The 20350-nt window shown below is 34.6% G+C and overlaps 1 protein-coding gene across 1 annotated transcript in view; it reads left to right on the top strand.

The window, feature by feature from the left end:
- LOC117110530 (long-chain-fatty-acid--CoA ligase 4-like) overlaps positions 1–19954 on the top strand; it is a 38818-nt gene extending 18864 nt beyond the window's left edge. The window contains exons 6-14 of the mRNA XM_033253277.1: positions 557–704; positions 1086–1281; positions 5036–5175; positions 6028–6200; positions 6606–6680; positions 7428–7616; positions 14040–14206; positions 15750–15858; positions 16948–19954. Coding sequence (XP_033109168.1) covers positions 557–704; positions 1086–1281; positions 5036–5175; positions 6028–6200; positions 6606–6680; positions 7428–7616; positions 14040–14206; positions 15750–15858; positions 16948–17102 — 1352 coding nt within the window. The 3' untranslated portion in view covers positions 17103–19954. The remainder of the gene's footprint in view (positions 1–556; positions 705–1085; positions 1282–5035; positions 5176–6027; positions 6201–6605; positions 6681–7427; positions 7617–14039; positions 14207–15749; positions 15859–16947) is intronic.
- The last annotated feature ends 396 nt before the right edge of the window (positions 19955–20350 follow it).

The raw sequence follows: 20350 nt of genomic DNA, 5'->3' as shown, positions 1-20350 counted from the left end.
CCCCCCCCCCCACACACACAGTGCACTTCTTCAGGTGAATGTGAAACTGCAAACATAATCACCCTCCTATGTACAACTTATAACCAATGTAAACTGGGTGGATAGACCTACTGTAAGCTAATACAGCTCATCTATTTTTACATACCCATTTGTGACTGTGGATTTTAACATTGAGTTGTAGTATCCAAAATCATACCCTGTTCATCTTTTAGTTGATGAGGTGTTTCTCCAGAGACAGACCCAGGTAGTGGTGCATTACATTAATATCAAAGCACTGATTATGAACTCGAATGATAAATCACTCTTCTTGGCTGTCTCTTATACACATCTTTCCAATGTAGATGAATGTAGGATCTATTGTTTGAATCAGCAATTGGTGAATATATTATGAAGCATAAAGCAGTAAAAACTCTTACATTATGTATTACACTAGATAAAACAGTGTCCCTGTGTTCTAAACTCATATCCTACTAACAATGTAATTTGATTTGTGTTTTAATGTCCCACTGCAATAATGTAATAATACTGACCAGAACATACATGTGTTTAACTATAGATACTGTGCGCGCTGAACCTCATCCAGATGACATAGCAGTAATCATGTATACTAGTGGATCAACAGGTGCTCCCAAAGGTGTGTTGATCTCCCATGGCAACATGGTTGCATTCCTAGCAGGTGCCTCATCAAGAATTGGCAAATATGGGTAAGCGCCTGTCATCTATATAAATATAAATAAACAAATAATAATAATAATACACCACCATTTAAATCAGCTTTGTTGGGAGGGCCACCTATTCATAGTATGTGGAAAATTTCATTTTAGCATATTTTTAAAAATTTGAATAGTGATATTTAAATTTTTCGTAAAAGTTATTAACGCTTTGTGGTAAAATTTTAATACAAATTTGCAACAATTGTAATTGTTGCATTACTTTTTTTTTTTAGAAGTAAGCTAATTGTCATCAATGACCTAAATTTTACGAAACCATGATGTAGACATTGATCATTGAATATATTGTATGTTGAGTTAATTATTGTTGCATTAAAATGAAATATAATTTTTTTAATAAAATAAATTTTGCAGACCAGAAGACACCTGTATCTGTTATTTACCTCTAGCCCACGTACTGGAACTTGCTAGTGAATTGGCATTGCTAGCAAAGGGTGTATCTATTGGCTACTCATCACCTCTGACCCTGACTGATACGTCTAGCAAAGTAAAGCGAGGCTGCAAAGGAGACATCACTGTCCTGCAACCAACGCTTATGCTAGCAGTCCCGGTAAGTGTTACATCATCCCCGTGAAGCCACAAGATATGTAGAATGTAGACCTACAGTATGATGTAGAAATTGGATGATTCATAACCTATCTGTCAACATAGTGTACTTAGAGTACAACAGTATATCTTAGTCAGCTAATCTGGTGGTAGTTGCTAAGAGCCTGGACAGGGACCTGGGCAGGGGGACCTAGACTGGGGGAATCTTCTGGAAACTAACCTATGGTCTGTAGATTCATATAAATTGCATGTTTTTACTATTCTGTCAGTTGTCTTCCTGAATTCAGCTGGCGATGGGTATCGTCAGGTGCAGCAAAAAAGGATTAGATGTGTTAAGAAAGCTCATTTAACAGATATCGTGGGAATTGGCTTCTTCCCACTTGGGACCCCTGTAGCTTGGGTCAAAAGTTCCTGGTTCAGTTAACTGCTACAAACTTCCGGGTTTTGGATAGAGGATTGAATACAAAACACAAGATATACTAACAAAGTTAGAGGCTTAGGGAATGGTCACTAGGAAAAAATACTGTTACTTGGCTGGAATTGAAACCATGAATATGGGATTGGAATTCAAAGCCGAGCACTCACACTGCGTTGTACCATGGTGGTACGACCGCCACCCCCTTAAGCGACGGAGTCGGCTGATTGTCGTTGGCGGTCTGAACGTATCGGCATTAAAAATGATACCTTGGCTTTGCGTTCTACATAGAATGACGTTGGCCAATAACTGTCGACCGCAGTGGGTGCTCAGCTTTAGCCACCAAGCTGTACCTTAACTCTTGCGTGCATGTGGTATTCTTTGCATATATCCTTGCATAAAACAAATCTGAACAAACAAAAGCATGTTGGTTCAAAGTTTTGGCTCCTGTCCTTGATCGCAAGTTCATTACTGGGCACATTTTTCGGGTCATTAGTCAAACCATTAAATCTACATTTATCTGTTTGCACAGGAGTATAGTAATATTTGTAATGCTAGAGACAAAGTGAAGAATAATTGATTGCTAAATCAATTATTATTAAATGTTAATAAACATCTTTTCTCAATCTCCAGGTGTTTAATTTCCACTCCCAACCAACCATTTTGCTTCTGTCACTTGAACAGTTCAATAAATAATGATGATTCATTGCATAGGTACAATACACATACTTCAAAAGTTTCGTAAGAAAAGTTGCATAATTCATTTCATAGCATGAAAAATATTGGTAATATCTGTGATATCACAACTAAACGATAGTGTTAACAATGCTAATTACAATAATTAAAAAATATATATTACAATTTTAAAATAAGCAAATTCGACAAATGTTATTTTTCTAGAAATTTTTAAAACTTGTAAGGAAAGAGAGATAGAAACTATGTTTAGAATATTAATTTTATGGAGTTTGTTTTTACAATGGAACATGTGATAGGAATGGGATCTCTGGTGCTTCACCCAGGAAACAATAACAAATAAGAACTATAAACATTATTTGTACAATGAAACAGAAATTGCACAATGAACATGTAAAACTGAGATTTGAAAACGGAACTAAAAGCAATGCAATTATATTTAAATAAGATAATTGTATGAAAACTAGTTGGGTCAATGTACTTAATATTCCAATTTCTTCAAATACAACTATTTTGATGTTATTAATTATAAAGAAATAAACTATCAATATTATTAAATTAGTAGTCACTGAAATTTAGAAGTTTATTTATTGGATTGAAGTGTATGTTAAGAGCAATTATACTTATGATTTAATTTCCAATGAGACTTATGATTTGATTTAAAATTAATAACAATTACAGGTAAAAAAGATATAAAATAAGCAAAATTATAAGAACAAACATTAGATGCATTAAGTCTGTAAAAAGACATATTTTCATGTACAGGCCTCCCTCTATTAAAGACACCTTAATTAAAGACCCCTCAAAGTAAAGATCACCTCCAATTAAAGCCCACTTTTCCGTGGTCCCATATATGCACAAATCTCTTTTATCTTTGTTATTCTAATTAGAGTCCAAACCTGCTAAAGACCATGCAAATCTTGGTTCCAAATGTTTCAAATCTTTAATTGGAGGGAAGCCTGTATATTTCTTGTAATTCATTCTTATTAAATAATGTTTTTTAACTGTTAAATTAATTTTAACGTAATTAGTAGCAATAACTAATTTTAATTATTTTAAAGTAATTTTAGCTGTTTAAAAGTAACTGCAAAATGAAGGATGATGTGTACCTGCTTGTTAATATTTTGCATTGATTTGCTGCTTAGATCAATAATGTGACCGAGATTTCCATGGTAGATCACTTCCTGCCCGGGGAACCCACTGTCTTGACTTTGAGCTTGACTTTGTGAGTTTGACTTTGAGTCTACATTGTAAGGGCCTTCATTCATAGTTTACCTTGAACCATAGCCTAGCGGTGTTTGAGTCATTAGGGGAGCATGCTGATAACCATGCAACCACAGGGTAATCCAGAGTTGAGACAAGCATGTTGAATCAGTATTATAACATAGCACTAGCACCCACTTGAAACAAGCCTCCAGTTATTCCCATATATTTGAAAATCTTATTAGGACTGTATGTTTCAATCTATTTTATAACATCTATGTTTGTCTTCCAATTGAATGAAACTTTAGCATAACAATTATTTTTCTAAGTAATTTTGATTTATTTGAGAAATCATAATACTTCTGATTTTATTTGAGTGAATTACTAATATATATATAAAATATTTTAATAAGCAATATTTTGCTAGGAATAATGTTTTTTTGCCCTACTATAACTGAAATGTTATCGTACTGACGTACTATTAAAGACACTAGGCTAGTTATATAGAGGTCGTGGGTTCGATTTCCATCCGAACACTTGCAATACTTCTTTTCGCAAGTATTTGGGGAATATACTGAACATTCAGTATGATAACATGTCAAGTAATGAAAAAACATTATTCTTATTTCTAATCTCCTGACGCATACACCATCGAAATACAATATTTTGCCAATATCAAATAATATGAATTTGTTATTAATAGAAACAGTATATTGCTGATCAGACCATTTGCAGGCCTGGGAAATTATATTGTGCCTCTAACAATAAAAATCATCTTCATAAAATGCCTCCAACCACAAATGTTGTCTGTGAACTATATAACCCAACAGTAATTGCCTGGAGAAACCTTTTTTCAATTCAGACCATATGGAGCGAGCCACGGATTTATACATAAAGTTATATACTGTATGTTTGGCTAATATTAATAATTAATAAGCTTTAATTTAAATGAGAGTTTCCATCAACAGTTAAGTGATGCATATATGATAATATTGTTTCTATATTTTATTTCTAGATATACTTACAGTTACAGTCTTTATGTTTAAAAACATTTTTAAAAAATTTAATGTTTAAATTGTTTTGTATATTTAAAGCCAGGATTTTGATGAAAGTAAACAATTGATATGTTATACAACTGACTTTTAAAACTTGGTTTAACATCTTGGTAGTTATATCCCTTTTTTCCTAGTTTTTAAATATTCAAAAAACTTTATCTTATTTATAATTTAACCATCCATGAGTGTTTTTGCCAAACACCCCTCACTTCAGTGTTTTATCAGGAAATCAGTTTTACAACTTAAGTGTAGCTTTCAACTGAAAATCAAAGCTTATACATGAAAGAATGACAGACAACAAATGGAAGAAATTTTATTTTATTTATTGCCTATAATTTTATCAATTGTTTAGTCTTATTGCTAATAACTGTTATGTTTTATTCTTTCCCCAGCTTATTGTTGACAGGATCTACAATGGAGTAATGGATAAAGTGCAGGCTATGGCTCCACTGCAGAAAGCATTGTTTGAATTCGCTTGTCATTATAAATCAACTCAAATTGATCGTGGATTCTCAACTCCAATTTTCGACAGGTTAGATCAAGAAACATAGAATTTTTCTCCAGCTGAGTCTCCAAATGTTAAGGGAGGGGTGCCACTAACTACAGCCAACATCGCCCAGGGTTCAGTTGGTAGAACCAGGTCTTCTTGGATAAGGACTTAAGATTGAGGTTCAGAGTAACACACCTGGCTTGTGTGTACTTCAAAGAACCCATTACATCTTTCAGAAGAGTAGGGATTACCCTAACGATGATTAATCGTGAAATCTAGATCCAGTAAATTGATGAATGAGTTTAGGTTGTACCTTATGATATTGTCAGCTTCTCATTCCTAAGATTCAGGATTCAAAGACTGTTTACACCTCCACTAAAGCTGGGTTGTAGCCTTGTCTGACAAGGACTTGAGATGGAGGTTCAGAGTAACACACCTGGCTTGTGTGTACTTCAAAGAACCCAATGCATCTTTCGGAAGAGTAGGGATTACCCTGACGATGATTAATCGTGAAATCTAGATCGAGTAAATTGATGAATGTGTTAGGTTGTACCTTATGATATTGTCAGCTTCTCATTCCTAAGATTCAGGATTCAAAGACTGTTTACACCTCCACTAAAGCTGGGTTGTAGCCTTGTCTGACAGACATGAAAGGACATGGTTTGTTTGATAAAGTGTGTCTAAAAAGTTATCATCGTAGTTGCTCAGGTACAATTCCACCTCGGGTAAAACCTCACCCCTACTTTCTACAAAATTTCACATAGTAATAATTCCTTGGTAAACAGCCTAGTATCAGAATTTGCGCAAAGCTTAGGTGGAACCGAGTTCCATAATTATACTTATTGTAATTATACTTATGAGCATTAAAGTTTCTTAATCTTCTCTTATTTTTAGGATTGTTTTTTCTAAGTTAAGCAATCTTCTTGGTGGACGTGTGCGTATTATCCTGTGTGGGGGTGCTGCACTGTCTGCTACTCTTCAACGTTTCATGCATGTGTGCTTCTGTTGTCCCATGTTGCAAGGTTATGGACTCACAGAGACTTGTGGAGGTGGAACCATTGTGCAACGTAAGTGGTTCAAAAATAATTATATTGTAAAAATAGTGTAATAATAATAATAATAATTTTATATTCATAATACAAATATGTGTGAAAATAGTAACATAATAAATAATGTATTAATTCTACTAGTAATATTAGCAATTTTTGTGAGGCATAGTCAACCCAGTTTTGATTTTCCCCCTGATTAATGCTTTCACTCATACTAACAGGTTAATTTCAGTAGTACATTCGCATTTAACAGACGATCTTCACATAAGGCGAACATGATTTAAAAATCAAAAATTTGTATGTGTTGCGCATAAGAGATGACCCCCCCCCTTTTTTCGATCATAATTTGTTATTTTAAGCATCATCTTTTACGTGAAAATCTAAATCAATGTAAATTTAATGATAATTTCTTAATTATTTCAGCTGGAGACCATACATTGGGTCATGTTGGTGCACCACTCAATTGTTGTGATATCAAACTGATAGATTGGCCAGAAGGTATGTTGTAGAGATTTAGCTGTGTAAAACATTACCATATTGATGATTAGTATTACAGTATTGTCATGTTTTTGTGTGTTTGATGTAACAATATGATTCGTATGTTTTCATTTTATATCTTCTTTTATGGACAATAAAGAAATTTTTCTTCATTATTATTATATTATTATTATATTTATTCGGTATCAAAATATATAAAAACACAATTTAAAACTTCACTTTCATACCAGTTACAAAAAATAATACATACACCAAACACTAATACAACAAACAATGAGCAATTCTAGAGATACCAGGACAGGCAAAAGTGAGAACACTTTCATCAAAGATGTGCCTGTCCAAACTAGAATAGACAAAAGTTTGTAATCAAAAGCATACAAGTGAAAAACAACAAGCAACAACAAGTTAACATAATTATCATCATTGTTTTCTTCATTATCACCATCATCGGCATCATCTTTTTCATTATGACCATCATCATCATCCTCTTTAATTTCGGAAAAATCATTATGTACAATAATTTAATAACATCTACAATGTTTTTAATGTTTTTTAGTGAATTTTAAATGTTCTTTTCTTAATTTTTATTGTTATTGATTGTAAATTGTGAGCAATTTAGCCAAGGCTACAATTCACTTTTTGTCAAATTTCTTTCCCCTTTTTGTGTTGAATAAATATGCTATGAAATAAAGAAAATGATAATAAATAAAATGATAAACACAGTAAATTTTCCCTGTCCACGACCAGGTAACTACAATGTCGCTGACAAACCAAACCCAAGAGGGGAGGTGTTGATAGGTGGAGGAAACATCACTCTGGGCTACTACAAAAACCCTCAGAAAACACAGGAAGATTTTCTGGTGGAAAAGGGCAAGCGTTGGTTTAAGACTGGTGATATTGGTGAGATGAGGCCGGACGGTACACTCAAGATTATTGGTAACACTAAATTTTTGATGTTTATTTTTTGGTAAACTTATTTATTATCAAAAAGAAATATATGTATCTGTACGGTCTTCGAAGATTGTTGTCGCACGTAGGTCAAAATACTTCAGCTCTGTCCGGATTGTCAAATTTTCATTGATATTAAAATGTTGTATGCCCATATATAGTCATCATGTCCATATATAGTCATGTGATGTCATCATGACCATATTTAGGCATGTCACATGTTTTTGTCAAATGAAATTTGATAGTCTGGACTGGGATTTAGAGAGAATTTCCTTATTTATTCACCATATTTTGAGTTGGCAACCATTGCATTTTCATTTTTTTTTTTCATTTTTTCATTTCATTTTTTCATTTCATTTGAAGTACAAGGCCCACTTGAAAATACAAAAATATGCATAATATAATATATTATAGATATTAGAAACCCTTGCATTAAGAAAATACAATCATATATAAAGAACAAGCAACAAGGACTTAAGATGGAGGTTCAGAGTAACACACCTGGCTTGTGTGTACTTCAAAGAACCCATTACATCTTTCAGAAGAGTAGGGATTACCCTGACGATGGTTAATCGTGAAATCTAGATCCAGTAAATTGATGAATGAGTTAGGTCTGTCTCTTATACACATCTAGATGTGTATAAGAGACAGGTTTACACCTCCACTAAAGCTGGGTTGTAGCCTTGTCTGACAAGGACTTAAGATGGAGGTTCAGAGTAACACACCTGGCTTGTGTGTACTTCAAAGAACCCATTACATCTTTCAGAAGAGTAGGGATTACCCTGACGATGGTTAATCGTGAAATCTAGATCCAGTAAATTGATGAATGAGTTAGGTCTGTCTCTTATACACATCTAGATGTGTATAAGAGACAGGTTTACACCTCCACTAAAGCTGGGTTGTAGCCTTGTCTGACAAGGACTTAAGATGGAGGTTCAGAGTAACACACCTGGCTTGTGTGTACTTCAAAGAACCCATTACATCTTTCAGAAGAGTAGGGATTACCCTGACGATGGTTAATCGTGAAATCTAGATCCAGTAAATTGATGAATGAGTTAGGTCTGTCTCTTATACACATCTAGATGTGTATAAGAGACAGGTTTACACCTCCACTAAAGCTGGGTTGTAGCCTTGTCTGACAAGGACTTAAGATGGAGGTTCAGAGTAACACACCTGGCTTGTGTGTACTTCAAAGAACCCATTACATCTTTCAGAAGAGTAGGGATTACCCTGACGATGGTTAATCGTGAAATCTAGATCCAGTAAATTGATGAATGAGTTAGGTCTGTCTCTTATACACATCTAGATGTGTATAAGAGACAGGTTTACACCTCCACTAAAGCTGGGTTGTAGCCTTGTCTGACAAGGACTTAAGATGGAGGTTCAGAGTAACACACCTGGCTTGTGTGTACTTCAAAGAACCCATTACATCTTTCAGAAGAGTAGGGATTACCCTGACGATGGTTAATCGTGAAATCTAGATCCAGTAAATTGATGAATGAGTTAGGTCTGTCTCTTATACACATCTAGATGTGTATAAGAGACAGGTTTACACCTCCACTAAAGCTGGGTTGTAGCCTTGTCTGACAAGGACTTAAGATGGAGGTTCAGAGTAACACACCTGGCTTGTGTGTACTTCAAAGAACCCATTACATCTTTCAGAAGAGTAGGGATTACCCTGACGATGGTTAATCGTGAAATCTAGATCCAGTAAATTGATGAATGAGTTAGGTCTGTCTCTTATACACATCTAGATGTGTATAAGAGACAGGTTTACACCTCCACTAAAGCTGGGTTGTAGCCTTGTCTGACAAGGACTTAAGATGGAGGTTCAGAGTAACACACCTGGCTTGTGTGTACTTCAAAGAACCCATTACATCTTTCAGAAGAGTAGGGATTACCCTGACGATGGTTAATCGTGAAATCTAGATCCAGTAAATTGATGAATGAGTTAGGTCTGTCTCTTATACACATCTAGATGTGTATAAGAGACAGGTTTACACCTCCACTAAAGCTGGGTTGTAGCCTTGTCTGACAAGGACTTAAGATGGAGGTTCAGAGTAACACACCTGGCTTGTGTGTACTTCAAAGAACCCATTACATCTTTCAGAAGAGTAGGGATTACCCTGACGATGGTTAATCGTGAAATCTAGATCCAGTAAATTGATGAATGAGTTAGGTCTGTCTCTTATACACATCTAGATGTGTATAAGAGACAGGTTTACACCTCCACTAAAGCTGGGTTGTAGCCTTGTCTGACAAGGACTTAAGATGGAGGTTCAGAGTAACACACCTGGCTTGTGTGTACTTCAAAGAACCCATTACATCTTTCAGAAGAGTAGGGATTACCCTGACGATGGTTAATCGTGAAATCTAGATCCAGTAAATTGATGAATGAGTTAGGTCTGTCTCTTATACACATCTAGATGTGTATAAGAGACAGGTTTACACCTCCACTAAAGCTGGGTTGTAGCCTTGTCTGACAAGGACTTAAGATGGAGGTTCAGAGTAACACACCTGGCTTGTGTGTACTTCAAAGAACCCATTACATCTTTCAGAAGAGTAGGGATTACCCTGACGATGGTTAATCGTGAAATCTAGATCCAGTAAATTGATGAATGAGTTAGGTTGTACCTTATGATATTGTCAGCTTCTCATTCCTAAGATTCAGGGTTCAAAGACTGTTTACACCTCCACTAAAGCTGGGTTGTAGCCTTGTCTGACAAGGACTTAAGATGGAGGTTCAGAGTAACCCTGGCTTGTGTGTACTTCAAAGAACCCATTGCATCTTTCGGAAGAGTAGGGATTACCCTGACGATAATTAATCGTGAAATCTAGATCCAGTAAATTGATGAATGAGTTAGGTTGTACCTTATGATATTGTCAGCTTCACATTCCTAAGATTCAGGATTCAAAGACTGTTTACACCCCCATTAAAGGTGGGTTGTAGCCTTGTCTGACAAGCATGAAAAGACATGGTTTGTTTGATAAAGTGTGTTTAAAAAGTTATCATCGTAGTTGCTCAGGTACAATCGCACCTCGAGTGAAACCTCACCCCTACTTTCTACAAAATTTCACATAGCAATAATTTTTTGGTAAACAGCTTAGTATCAGAATTTGCGCAAAGCTTAGGTGGAACCGAGTTCCATAATTATACTTATTGTAATTATACTTATGAGCATTAAAGTTTCTTATAATCTTCTCTTATCTTTAGGATTGTTTTTTCTAAGTTAAGCAATCTTCTTGGTGGACGTGTGCGTATTATCCTGTGTGGGGGTGCTGCACTCTCTGCTACTCTTCAACGTTTCATGCATGTATGCTTCTGTTGTCCCATGTTGCAAGGTTACGGACTAACAGAGACTTGTGGAGGTGGAACCATTGTGCAACGTAAGTGGTAAAAAAAAAATAACGATATTGTAAAAATAGTAATACTAATAATATTTTTATATTCATAATATAAATAGGTGTGGAAATAGATAAATAGTAAAACATAATATATAATGTATTAATTATAATAGTAATAGGAACAATCTTTTTGAGGCTTCTCTTATAGTCAACCCTGTTTTGATTTTCCCCCACATTAATTGTGTTTATCCGTACAGTTAGCAACTTCATTTCAGTAGTATATTCGCGTGTAACAGACGATCCTCACATAAGGCGAACATGATTTGAAAATCAAAAGTTTGTGTGTGTTGCAAACTCCCCCCATTTTTTGTTTTTGAAAGGCTACAGTAGCCTAATAAGCAATGTATTACAATAATTTTTCATATTTTGTATTTTGATGTTTTAATTTTTATTTCCTAATTTGGTTTTAATTTCCTTTTATTTTCTGTAATTAATATTATTCTTTGTTTAAAATTAGTTAAGTTTGATTATTATGTCTGTTACGGCATAGATTAAAAAAACACCATCGAGGGGATCAATTGTTTACTGTGGTAAAATAAAGTTTTTATTATTATTATTATTATTTATTATTATTATTATTATTATTATTATTATCATTATCATTATCATTATCATTATCATTATTATTATTATTATTATTATTATTATTATTATTATTATTATTATTATAAATTAATGTAAATTTAATAATTGTTTCTTAATTATTTCAGCTGGAGACCATACATTGGGTCATGTTGGTGCTCCACTCAATTGTTGTGATATCAAACTGATAGATTGGCCAGAAGGTATGTTGTAGAGATTTAGCTGTGTTAAACATTATCATATTGATGATTATTATTACAGTATTGTCATTTCTTCATTATCATTATTATTATATAATTATTATATTTATTCGGTATCAAAATATATAAAAACATACAATTTAAGACTTCACTTTCATACAAGTTACAAAAAATAATACATACACCAACCATACAACAAATAATGAGCAATTCTAGAGATACCAGGACAGGCAAAAGTGAAAACACTATCATCAAAGATGTGCCTGTCCAAACAAGGTAATTTAACAAAAGGACGCACATCTCGGGACATCAAAGGTTATAACTCTGGCATCGACATTCTAGGCGCACGTGCGTCCCTACACGCTGAACGTCACAAATACCATAGCAACCAGACCATTAACCGTCAGCGTACGGGACGATTTACCCACGCGCGTGTTAGTTGCCATGTTAGTCGCGCGTCGTGCGGTGATTACAATGATATTTATGATATTTTGCACTAACATTAGACTGAAATATATTCTTCATTTCAACATTAATTTTACCAAAATTGTGGTGAATTGTCGTTCATGAGACTCACTTCGCAGAAAAAATTAATAAATCTTCCGTATATACTCAAATGTTCGTCCTCGGCACCTTATGCCCTGTCTCTTATACACATCTAGATGTGTATAAGAGACAGGTACGCACACGCTATGTTCGAGAGCGGAGATGTGCGTCCTTTTGTTGAATTACCTTGATCCAAACTAGAATTTACAAAAGTTCTTAATCAAAAGCATACAAGTGAAAACAACAAGCAACAACAATTTAACATAATTATCATCATTGTTTTTTCATCATCACCATCATCAGCATCATCTTTTTCATTATGACCATCATCATCATCATCATCCTCTTTAATTTCGGAAAAATGATAAACACAGTAAATTTTCCCTGTTAACCCCCAGGTAACTACAATGTTGCTGACAAACCAAACCCAAGAGGGGAGGTGTTGATAGGTGGAGGAAACATCACAATGGGCTACTACAAGAACCCTCAGAAAACACAGGAAGATTTTCTGGTGGAAAATGGCAAGCGTTGGTTTAAGACTGGTGATATTGGTGAGATGAGGCCGGACGGTACACTCAAGATTATTGGTAAGACTAAATTTTGACATTATTGATATTTATTTTTTTGTATATTTATTTATTATCAAAAAAATATATCTATCTGTATGATCTCGTGCAAACACCTTCTAAGGTTGTTGTCGCACGTAGGTAAAAAAACTTCAGCTCTGTCCAACTATAAAATTTTCTTTGACATAAAACTGTTGTATGCCCATATATAGTCATCATGTCCATATATAGTTATGTGATGTCATGTTAGGCATGTCATATGTTTTTGTCAAATGAAATTTGATAGTCTGGACTGGGATTTAGAGAGAATTTCATTATTTATTTACCATATTTTGAGTTGGCAACAATTGCAGTACAAGTCTGAAGTACAAGGCCCACTTGAAAATACAAAAATATGCATAGTATAATGTATTATAGATTTTAAAAACCCTTGCATTAAGAAAATACAATCATATATAAAGAACAAGCAATCATGCAAAAAACAACAAGGATAACCCACGGAAGTCCAAAGAAATAATTATAGTGGTGAATTGAATAGTACACAGAGAGATCCTCGTTTTTGAAGCATGTACTGTGTACTTTAATGTGCATATTGCCAGTTGCACACACAACCAATAACTTCCTCTTATCGTGTCCACGGTGTGGTGGTGGTGGTAGAATTGGCTTTACCCAGGGCCGCAACGGGGACGCCAACAACTTACAGTAACTGTGTGATTCGAAAAAATTATGCGCTATTTCAGCCCTCCAGCTAAAGACATGGAGAGTAGTGGATGGACTTGAACCACAACCAAGATTTTGAAGGATCCCCACAGTTAAGCCTACACATAATGGCTATCAGCAATTTAGCTATTCCAATATATTAATCAAATATATTTTACAAACGTAATACTATTTTTTTTTTAAATTTGTAAAATGATTAAATTTTCAAGTTTATTAGCTGAATATCTTTAAATAAGAAATGCATACATACAAATATGCAAGGTCTAATCTTTGGTTAAATGCATAATGTTGAAAGACAAAGAACGTTATTGATGATGATAATAATTGCATTATATTAGTAATATTTTAATCAACCAGTCACCATTGTTGATATAATTTAATTTTGTTTTTAGATCGTAAAAAGGATTTGGTGAAATTACAAACTGGCGAGTACGTGTCGCTTGGCAATGTGGAATCTACACTCAAGAAATGCCCCCTGGTCGAGAATGCGTGCGTGTATGCTGATGGTGACTTCACCTACTGTGTCGCCCTCGTCATTCCCTACAGGAAAAACCTTGAGGTTGGTTTCTTCTCTACAGTGAACCTTTCCACTAAGCCCCAGCCCTTGGATATTATTGTTAAAGTTCCACAAAACGACAGTATTAGAATATATGCAAACGTGTCCGTTATTGGGACGACACACATTACCATGTATTGAAAGTGTATATTCATTATAAAGAAAGAATAAGTAAATAAATAATTAATTTGTTAGTCACTCTTAACTCTTTATTTGTCCTGGGAATTTGGTTTAAGTGTGCTCAATATATTCTATATACCGTACACAATGCACCTTTCTGGAGTGTCAATCAAACGTAACAATCGACCAATCAAAACAGGGCCAAGAATATGCATGTGTTTCACAGGCATACATGTTGCCCCGCAAATGCATGTTATCCCACAAACGCATGTTGTCCCATAAACGCATGTTGTCCCACAAACGCATGTTATCCCACAAACGCATGTTGTCCCACAAACGCATGTTGTCCCACAAACGCATGTTGTCCCACAAATGCATGTTGTCCCACAAACGCATGTTGTCCCACAAACGCATGTTGTCCCACAAACGCATGTTGTCCCACAAACGCATGTTGTCCCACAAACGCATGTTGTCCCACAAACGCATGTTGACAAACGCATGTTGTCCCGCAAACGCATGTTGTCCCGCAAACGCATGTTGTCCCACAAACACATGTTGTCCCACAAACGCATGTTGTCCCACAAACGCATGTTGCCCCACAAACGCATGTTGCCCCACAAACGCATGTTGCCCCACAAACGCATGTTGCCCCACAAATGCATGTTTGCTTAATTTTTAAAACTCTTTGGACCTTAGAAACATTATCCAAGGGGTGGAGCTTAGTGGAAAGGTCAATTAGTGCTCCAGAGATTTCCAAGTTTTATGAATTTGCAGGTATTTTACTTATTTTTACTCAACCAAAAGCCCAGAAATGCATTTTCTGCCAATTTAGGATAGTACTTTTACAAAAATAAATCTGTTACAATTGTGCAATTTTTTTAAAGAGTAAATCACAGTTACATGATGATTCATGCATGTGGCAGTGCATATGTTGTCTTTGATTTTATCTAACAACAGGGCTTGGTAAAAAGCAACAGTATATCGATACTGTTAATGCAGCTAGTTTATTCAAAAGTTAAAAATGATGTTTAAGATAAACCGGAGGGAGTTTTTATATATTTTGTAAAATGCAAATATTTAGTTTTAATTTTTTTTAAATTTATTTGGTATAAATACTTAGGAACAACAAAAATGCTGATGTAATTTACAGTACATTGAATTATTATAATTATAATAATTACAAATACAAAATTTCTTATACAGGTCTCCCTCCAATCAAAGACCACTTTTGGGACCGGGGCTTCCATGGTCCTTAGCAGCTTTGGTCTCTCATTAGAATAATAAAGATAAAAGAAATTTAATTTGGGACCACAGAAAAGTGGTCTTTAATTGGAGATGGTCCTTCTTTGGAGGGAGACCTGTAATTTGATAAATAAAATATACAATGTAAATATTATTTGGTGTCATGATATTTGCTTTGTTTCAGGCAATGGCTGATACTATGGGCCTCTCTAGCATGGATTGGGAAGACCTATGCCATGATCAATCTATAACAAAAGAAGTTTTAAAAGCGATACAACAGACTGCAAAGGGCGGTGAGTAAATATTTAACAGTCATCGCAATCTATTTAGTTATTATATTCCTTGAAAAACCATTTTGAAATTTTGAGCAGTGCCTTGTCCATGTTGAAAGGCAATCAACATAAACAAACATTAACACACATAACATAGGCCAGTCCTAGCAGCTAGTTGGCGCAGCCTTCAGAATTGTATGAAAATAGTGAACTGTGTGATACATAGTTAGAAGAATACTTGCATCATACATCTAATATTTATTCTAAATATGAAGAACTGTGATTATTACTGTGTATTTTATATTTGTTTGTTGAGGACCCCTTAATATCAGCTCTCCATTAATTGTGAGCTGCACAGGTTATCCTCATTAAATAAAGTTCAAATAAATAAACTGTTATGTAATAGCTTTCCAAAAATTCAGACGATTCAAGATTCCTTGCCAAATTGGAAGCCTATGTTGTTATAAAGTAATTGTTTATGTTGATTGAACTTCAATACGGGCATGCTCTATTCAAACCACAAAGTGAGACTACAATTGACATTGATGGAGAATTGACCAGTGTAGTTGGACCTACATTGTGATAGTAGTCTTATGGACGGGAGACTAAGCACAGCCCTTCTGACCAGTAGCAGCGCCAGCTGGTGGTGACGGCCTAGTGGTACAGCCCAAGTTCCTGTCAAACAAATTTCTTGATTTTTCAAAAAGATTGGGCCATAATTACAAATGTAGGACTTAAGCCACCCCTTTCAAAAGCCACCCATCAATGGAGTATACCATTGTAAGGTTGGGGTGCACAATGGGTTGTTTGTCTCTACAATAGGTTTTGGCTTCTAGGAATTGTTTGTATCAGACCTCCACTATTTTATTCTTTTGTGTATTATGAATTAGAAACTGGGAGTAGCCTAGATTAGGCATAAACACTCAGTATTCAGATTTCCGTAATTATGTGCTGTACATCTCCGAACAGCTTAAAATAGCCCAAAATTTTCCAGCTTTTGTAGGCGCGAGTGTTAAAAAGCCCTGTCAAATATTTTCCACTCGCTGATCAGCTTAGTCCCCACGTTGTTCTTTGCAAATGAATAAACTAATTGAATTGATTGATTTACAGATAAACTACAGAAGTTTGAAATTCCCACCCAAATAAAACTCTGTTCTGAAATGTGGACGCCAGACTCTGGGCTTGTCACAGATGCCTTCAAACTCAAGCGTCGCCCTCTAGCTGACTTCTACCAACGAGATATCAAGAAAATGTATGGGAAGTAAAATAATTACACTTTATTGTAAGACATATGAGGCTTGCCATTTCAAAACCAGCGTACTGTCGCTAATTGTTATAATTAGCATACAAATGTTGGCGGTATTGTATACTTTAGTGCAGAGAAGTAATAATACTTTTACTCATAACGTTGATATAATTAGTCGATTCCAGTAAATGACCCATCATTTTACTGCTTACAATGTTGAGAATAAGAATTTATATTAAAAAGTGAATTTTCATTTTTTTGTTGCTGATACTGGTTTTGGATGGTAAACTCCAAATATGTGATTGCTGGATACTGTAAATATGAAATGCAAGAGACATTGTGAACGATTTAAGGTTGAGTAAACTGGCTGTTTATGTTCTAAAACTTAGTATATTTTCAGATAGGGTGGTAAATAAAAAAGTTTAATTGATGATGTAAATTGTACTGAAAGTTGTTTACATTTGATTGTCGCAACGCAGCTAGTAAAGCTTGGTTTCCATAAAATCGCTACACACTATCGCTGACAGATTTCGGCGGTGCTAATTGCGTCAGCGCTAATTGCGTCAGGGACAGCTACGCAGTGTAGCGATAGCAGTGAAATTGCTGTAGCTACATTGTAGCGATTTTTATGGACACCAGGCTTACAAGCAATTAGTAAACTATATTTCAACCACTATTAAAAAATTAGTGCCTAACGGAACCACTAGTGCATGAAAATAATTTACCTGATGATGTTTCGATTGTTTGTGATGTGCTCTGTATAAAAGTGTACTATTCATAACTGCCACAGGTAGAGGTTAACTCTTCCTTTTAATCAATCCAGGTTCGAGTGGTTATCTTGTAGAAAATTTTGTGAAAACTTTATAAAGGAAAATAATAAAATGTAAAAAATAATAATAATATTAAACATCAATATTGAATAGTAGGCCTATTTGATGAATACTTGTATGAAATGACATTAATATTCCTATATGAATATACCACCGTTTAAAATAATAAGAAAATAAAAATAAAATTACGTTAAAAGCTAGCCTCTGCATTTGTATCCGAGCATTTACCAACTAAATTGGGACAGATACAGATTTAATAGTATAAGCAGATCTTAAGAAAATATTTTCTGTACCTTTGATGTTTGACATATGTTGACATATTCTTTGTACTGTACCTGTGTGAAACTCTAGCATGGTGGGTTTGATTGATTCTATATTTAGTCTGTAAAGACTTCAATATATTTTGAAAGCACAGGATAATCAATACGCTAATGAATAAATTATAATGATCCATAATAATCCGTTTATATCAAACAAAACAGGGAGTATTATAATATAGTACATTTAACACATGGTTCTCACAAAATAAAATATTAATGGGCCAAGTGCTAAATATTACCAGGACTGTATTTTACTAAGATACAGTCGTCGTTACGTGAGTGAATATAAACGATGGTAAAAATTGAGGAAATTTTTATGCAGGAAGCTGTGAAGATGCCACATAGTGACTATAAGCTGCACCCAATGAGCATACATAATGATCCCTGCTAAATAATTTTGGAGTGTTAAACTTACTCAGGCTTCTGCGATGTTTGTTTTTCTTGCATAGATATTATACACAGATAGTCATTCACACGGACATTTAGCAGGGTACCTGTGACATGGTTTACTTGCATAAATTGGGTATAGAAACGACACCAGCTATTGAGCACTTGTTAGCGTTCCACTTTCACCTGAAGAAAAGCACTGTGTGCTTGCCAGGCTGGTCTCTTGTGAACTAATCTGATAAATAGTCTATTAAACTACTACCTAGTGGCAGAGTCAAAGAAGGGGGGCAGCCAGCCCGCCACCCTAAATTTGTTGAAAATTTGTTTTAATGGAGAAAAAAGGAAAATTATTTTCAAATGTTAAGGCTGAGAGTGCCATTTCCGACCATCTAGACATGCCATAATCATAAATTTGTTACTCGGCCCCAACCATGATTGGGCTAAGGTAGCCCTTCTGTCTGTGGAAGTCCTTCCATGAGGCCACTGTATTTCAAATTCCTTGATCTGCCACTGCTACCTGTATCGTAATATCTGCTATTAATTCAGATACCTAAAGATACATGACCATGTGTATCTAATAAGCCTGGCAATAATAATACATTGAAATGATGGCTGTGTATATATTTTTCAATGTTATTGTTAGTATATTCCCACTGGAAAAACAAATTCTTTGCCAATTAAAATCTAAATAAATCACATACTCAGTCTTTGTACATACCTTTAAATTTCTGCCAGCAAAAGAATTTCATAGTAAAATGCCTGTAAATCATTAATCTGATTGTGTGATTATTATGCGAGCAATTTGTATTTTTGAGGTTCTGACTTTTTTTGGGGAGGTTGTAGATCTTAAAGGGTAAATTAAATGCATCTTTTTCTTGTTTGTTCAGTTGGTTATTAATTACTATTTCATAAGAAAATGCTTATGATATGTTATAATTGGTTATATTAATTATAATTGCTTGTGTTGCCAAATCATATGCTTATAAAACACATACTTCTAGATAAAAATACACAAAACAAAAAATGAATATAAACAAAAAGTTAAAAAATGACACACTTTTTAAAGCAATTAAACAAAAATTATATTTGCTATACAGTAACGTTCTTAGAAAGTTTGAAAACCTAAACATTTTTATAAAACAATAAAAAGATAAATATAAACATAATGTTTTTGACTGCACAATTAAAACATTGAATTAACAGAGTTTGAATATTACAACATCCATAAATCAAAATTAAGTGTTACCTGCTGAATTATAATTTAAAATTAAAAAAATGTCACAACACTAATTATATTTAACATTAAAACAATGTAACTACATCATAAATACTCATACATCAAAAAAACAAAAAAAACAAAAAAACACCACCAAACATAAAATGATATTAAAGACACTTGCTATTCTGTCAACAAACCCATCTACAGATTCTGTCCAAACAATTATATATGCAGGGTCCCAAGTCTCTCACAGGTTGCAGGAGTCTCCCGGAAATCCAATTGCTTCCCGCACTCAGACAAGATTTTCCCAAAGAATAATTCATCTCTCGCAAATTAATGAAATCTGCATGTTTTTACTACTGTATTACGCATAACAAAATCAGATGTGCTAAGAAAGCTTGTTTAAACACAGGGGCAGATCCAGAGATGTCCAAAAGGGGAGCTGATCGAGATAATACTACCCTAGGGGGTCAGGGGGCATGCCCCCGCGAAATTGTGTTGTAGACGCCCG

The sequence above is a fragment of the Anneissia japonica genome, unplaced genomic scaffold (assembly GCF_011630105.1).
Source record: "Anneissia japonica isolate Jap-2015-1 unplaced genomic scaffold, ASM1163010v1 scaffold3434_len466720_cov178, whole genome shotgun sequence".
Taxonomy (NCBI): Eukaryota; Metazoa; Echinodermata; class Crinoidea; order Comatulida; family Comatulidae; genus Anneissia; species Anneissia japonica.
The sequence above is the reverse complement of the archived record's forward strand: the minus strand, read 5'-3'. Positions and strand labels throughout refer to the sequence as shown.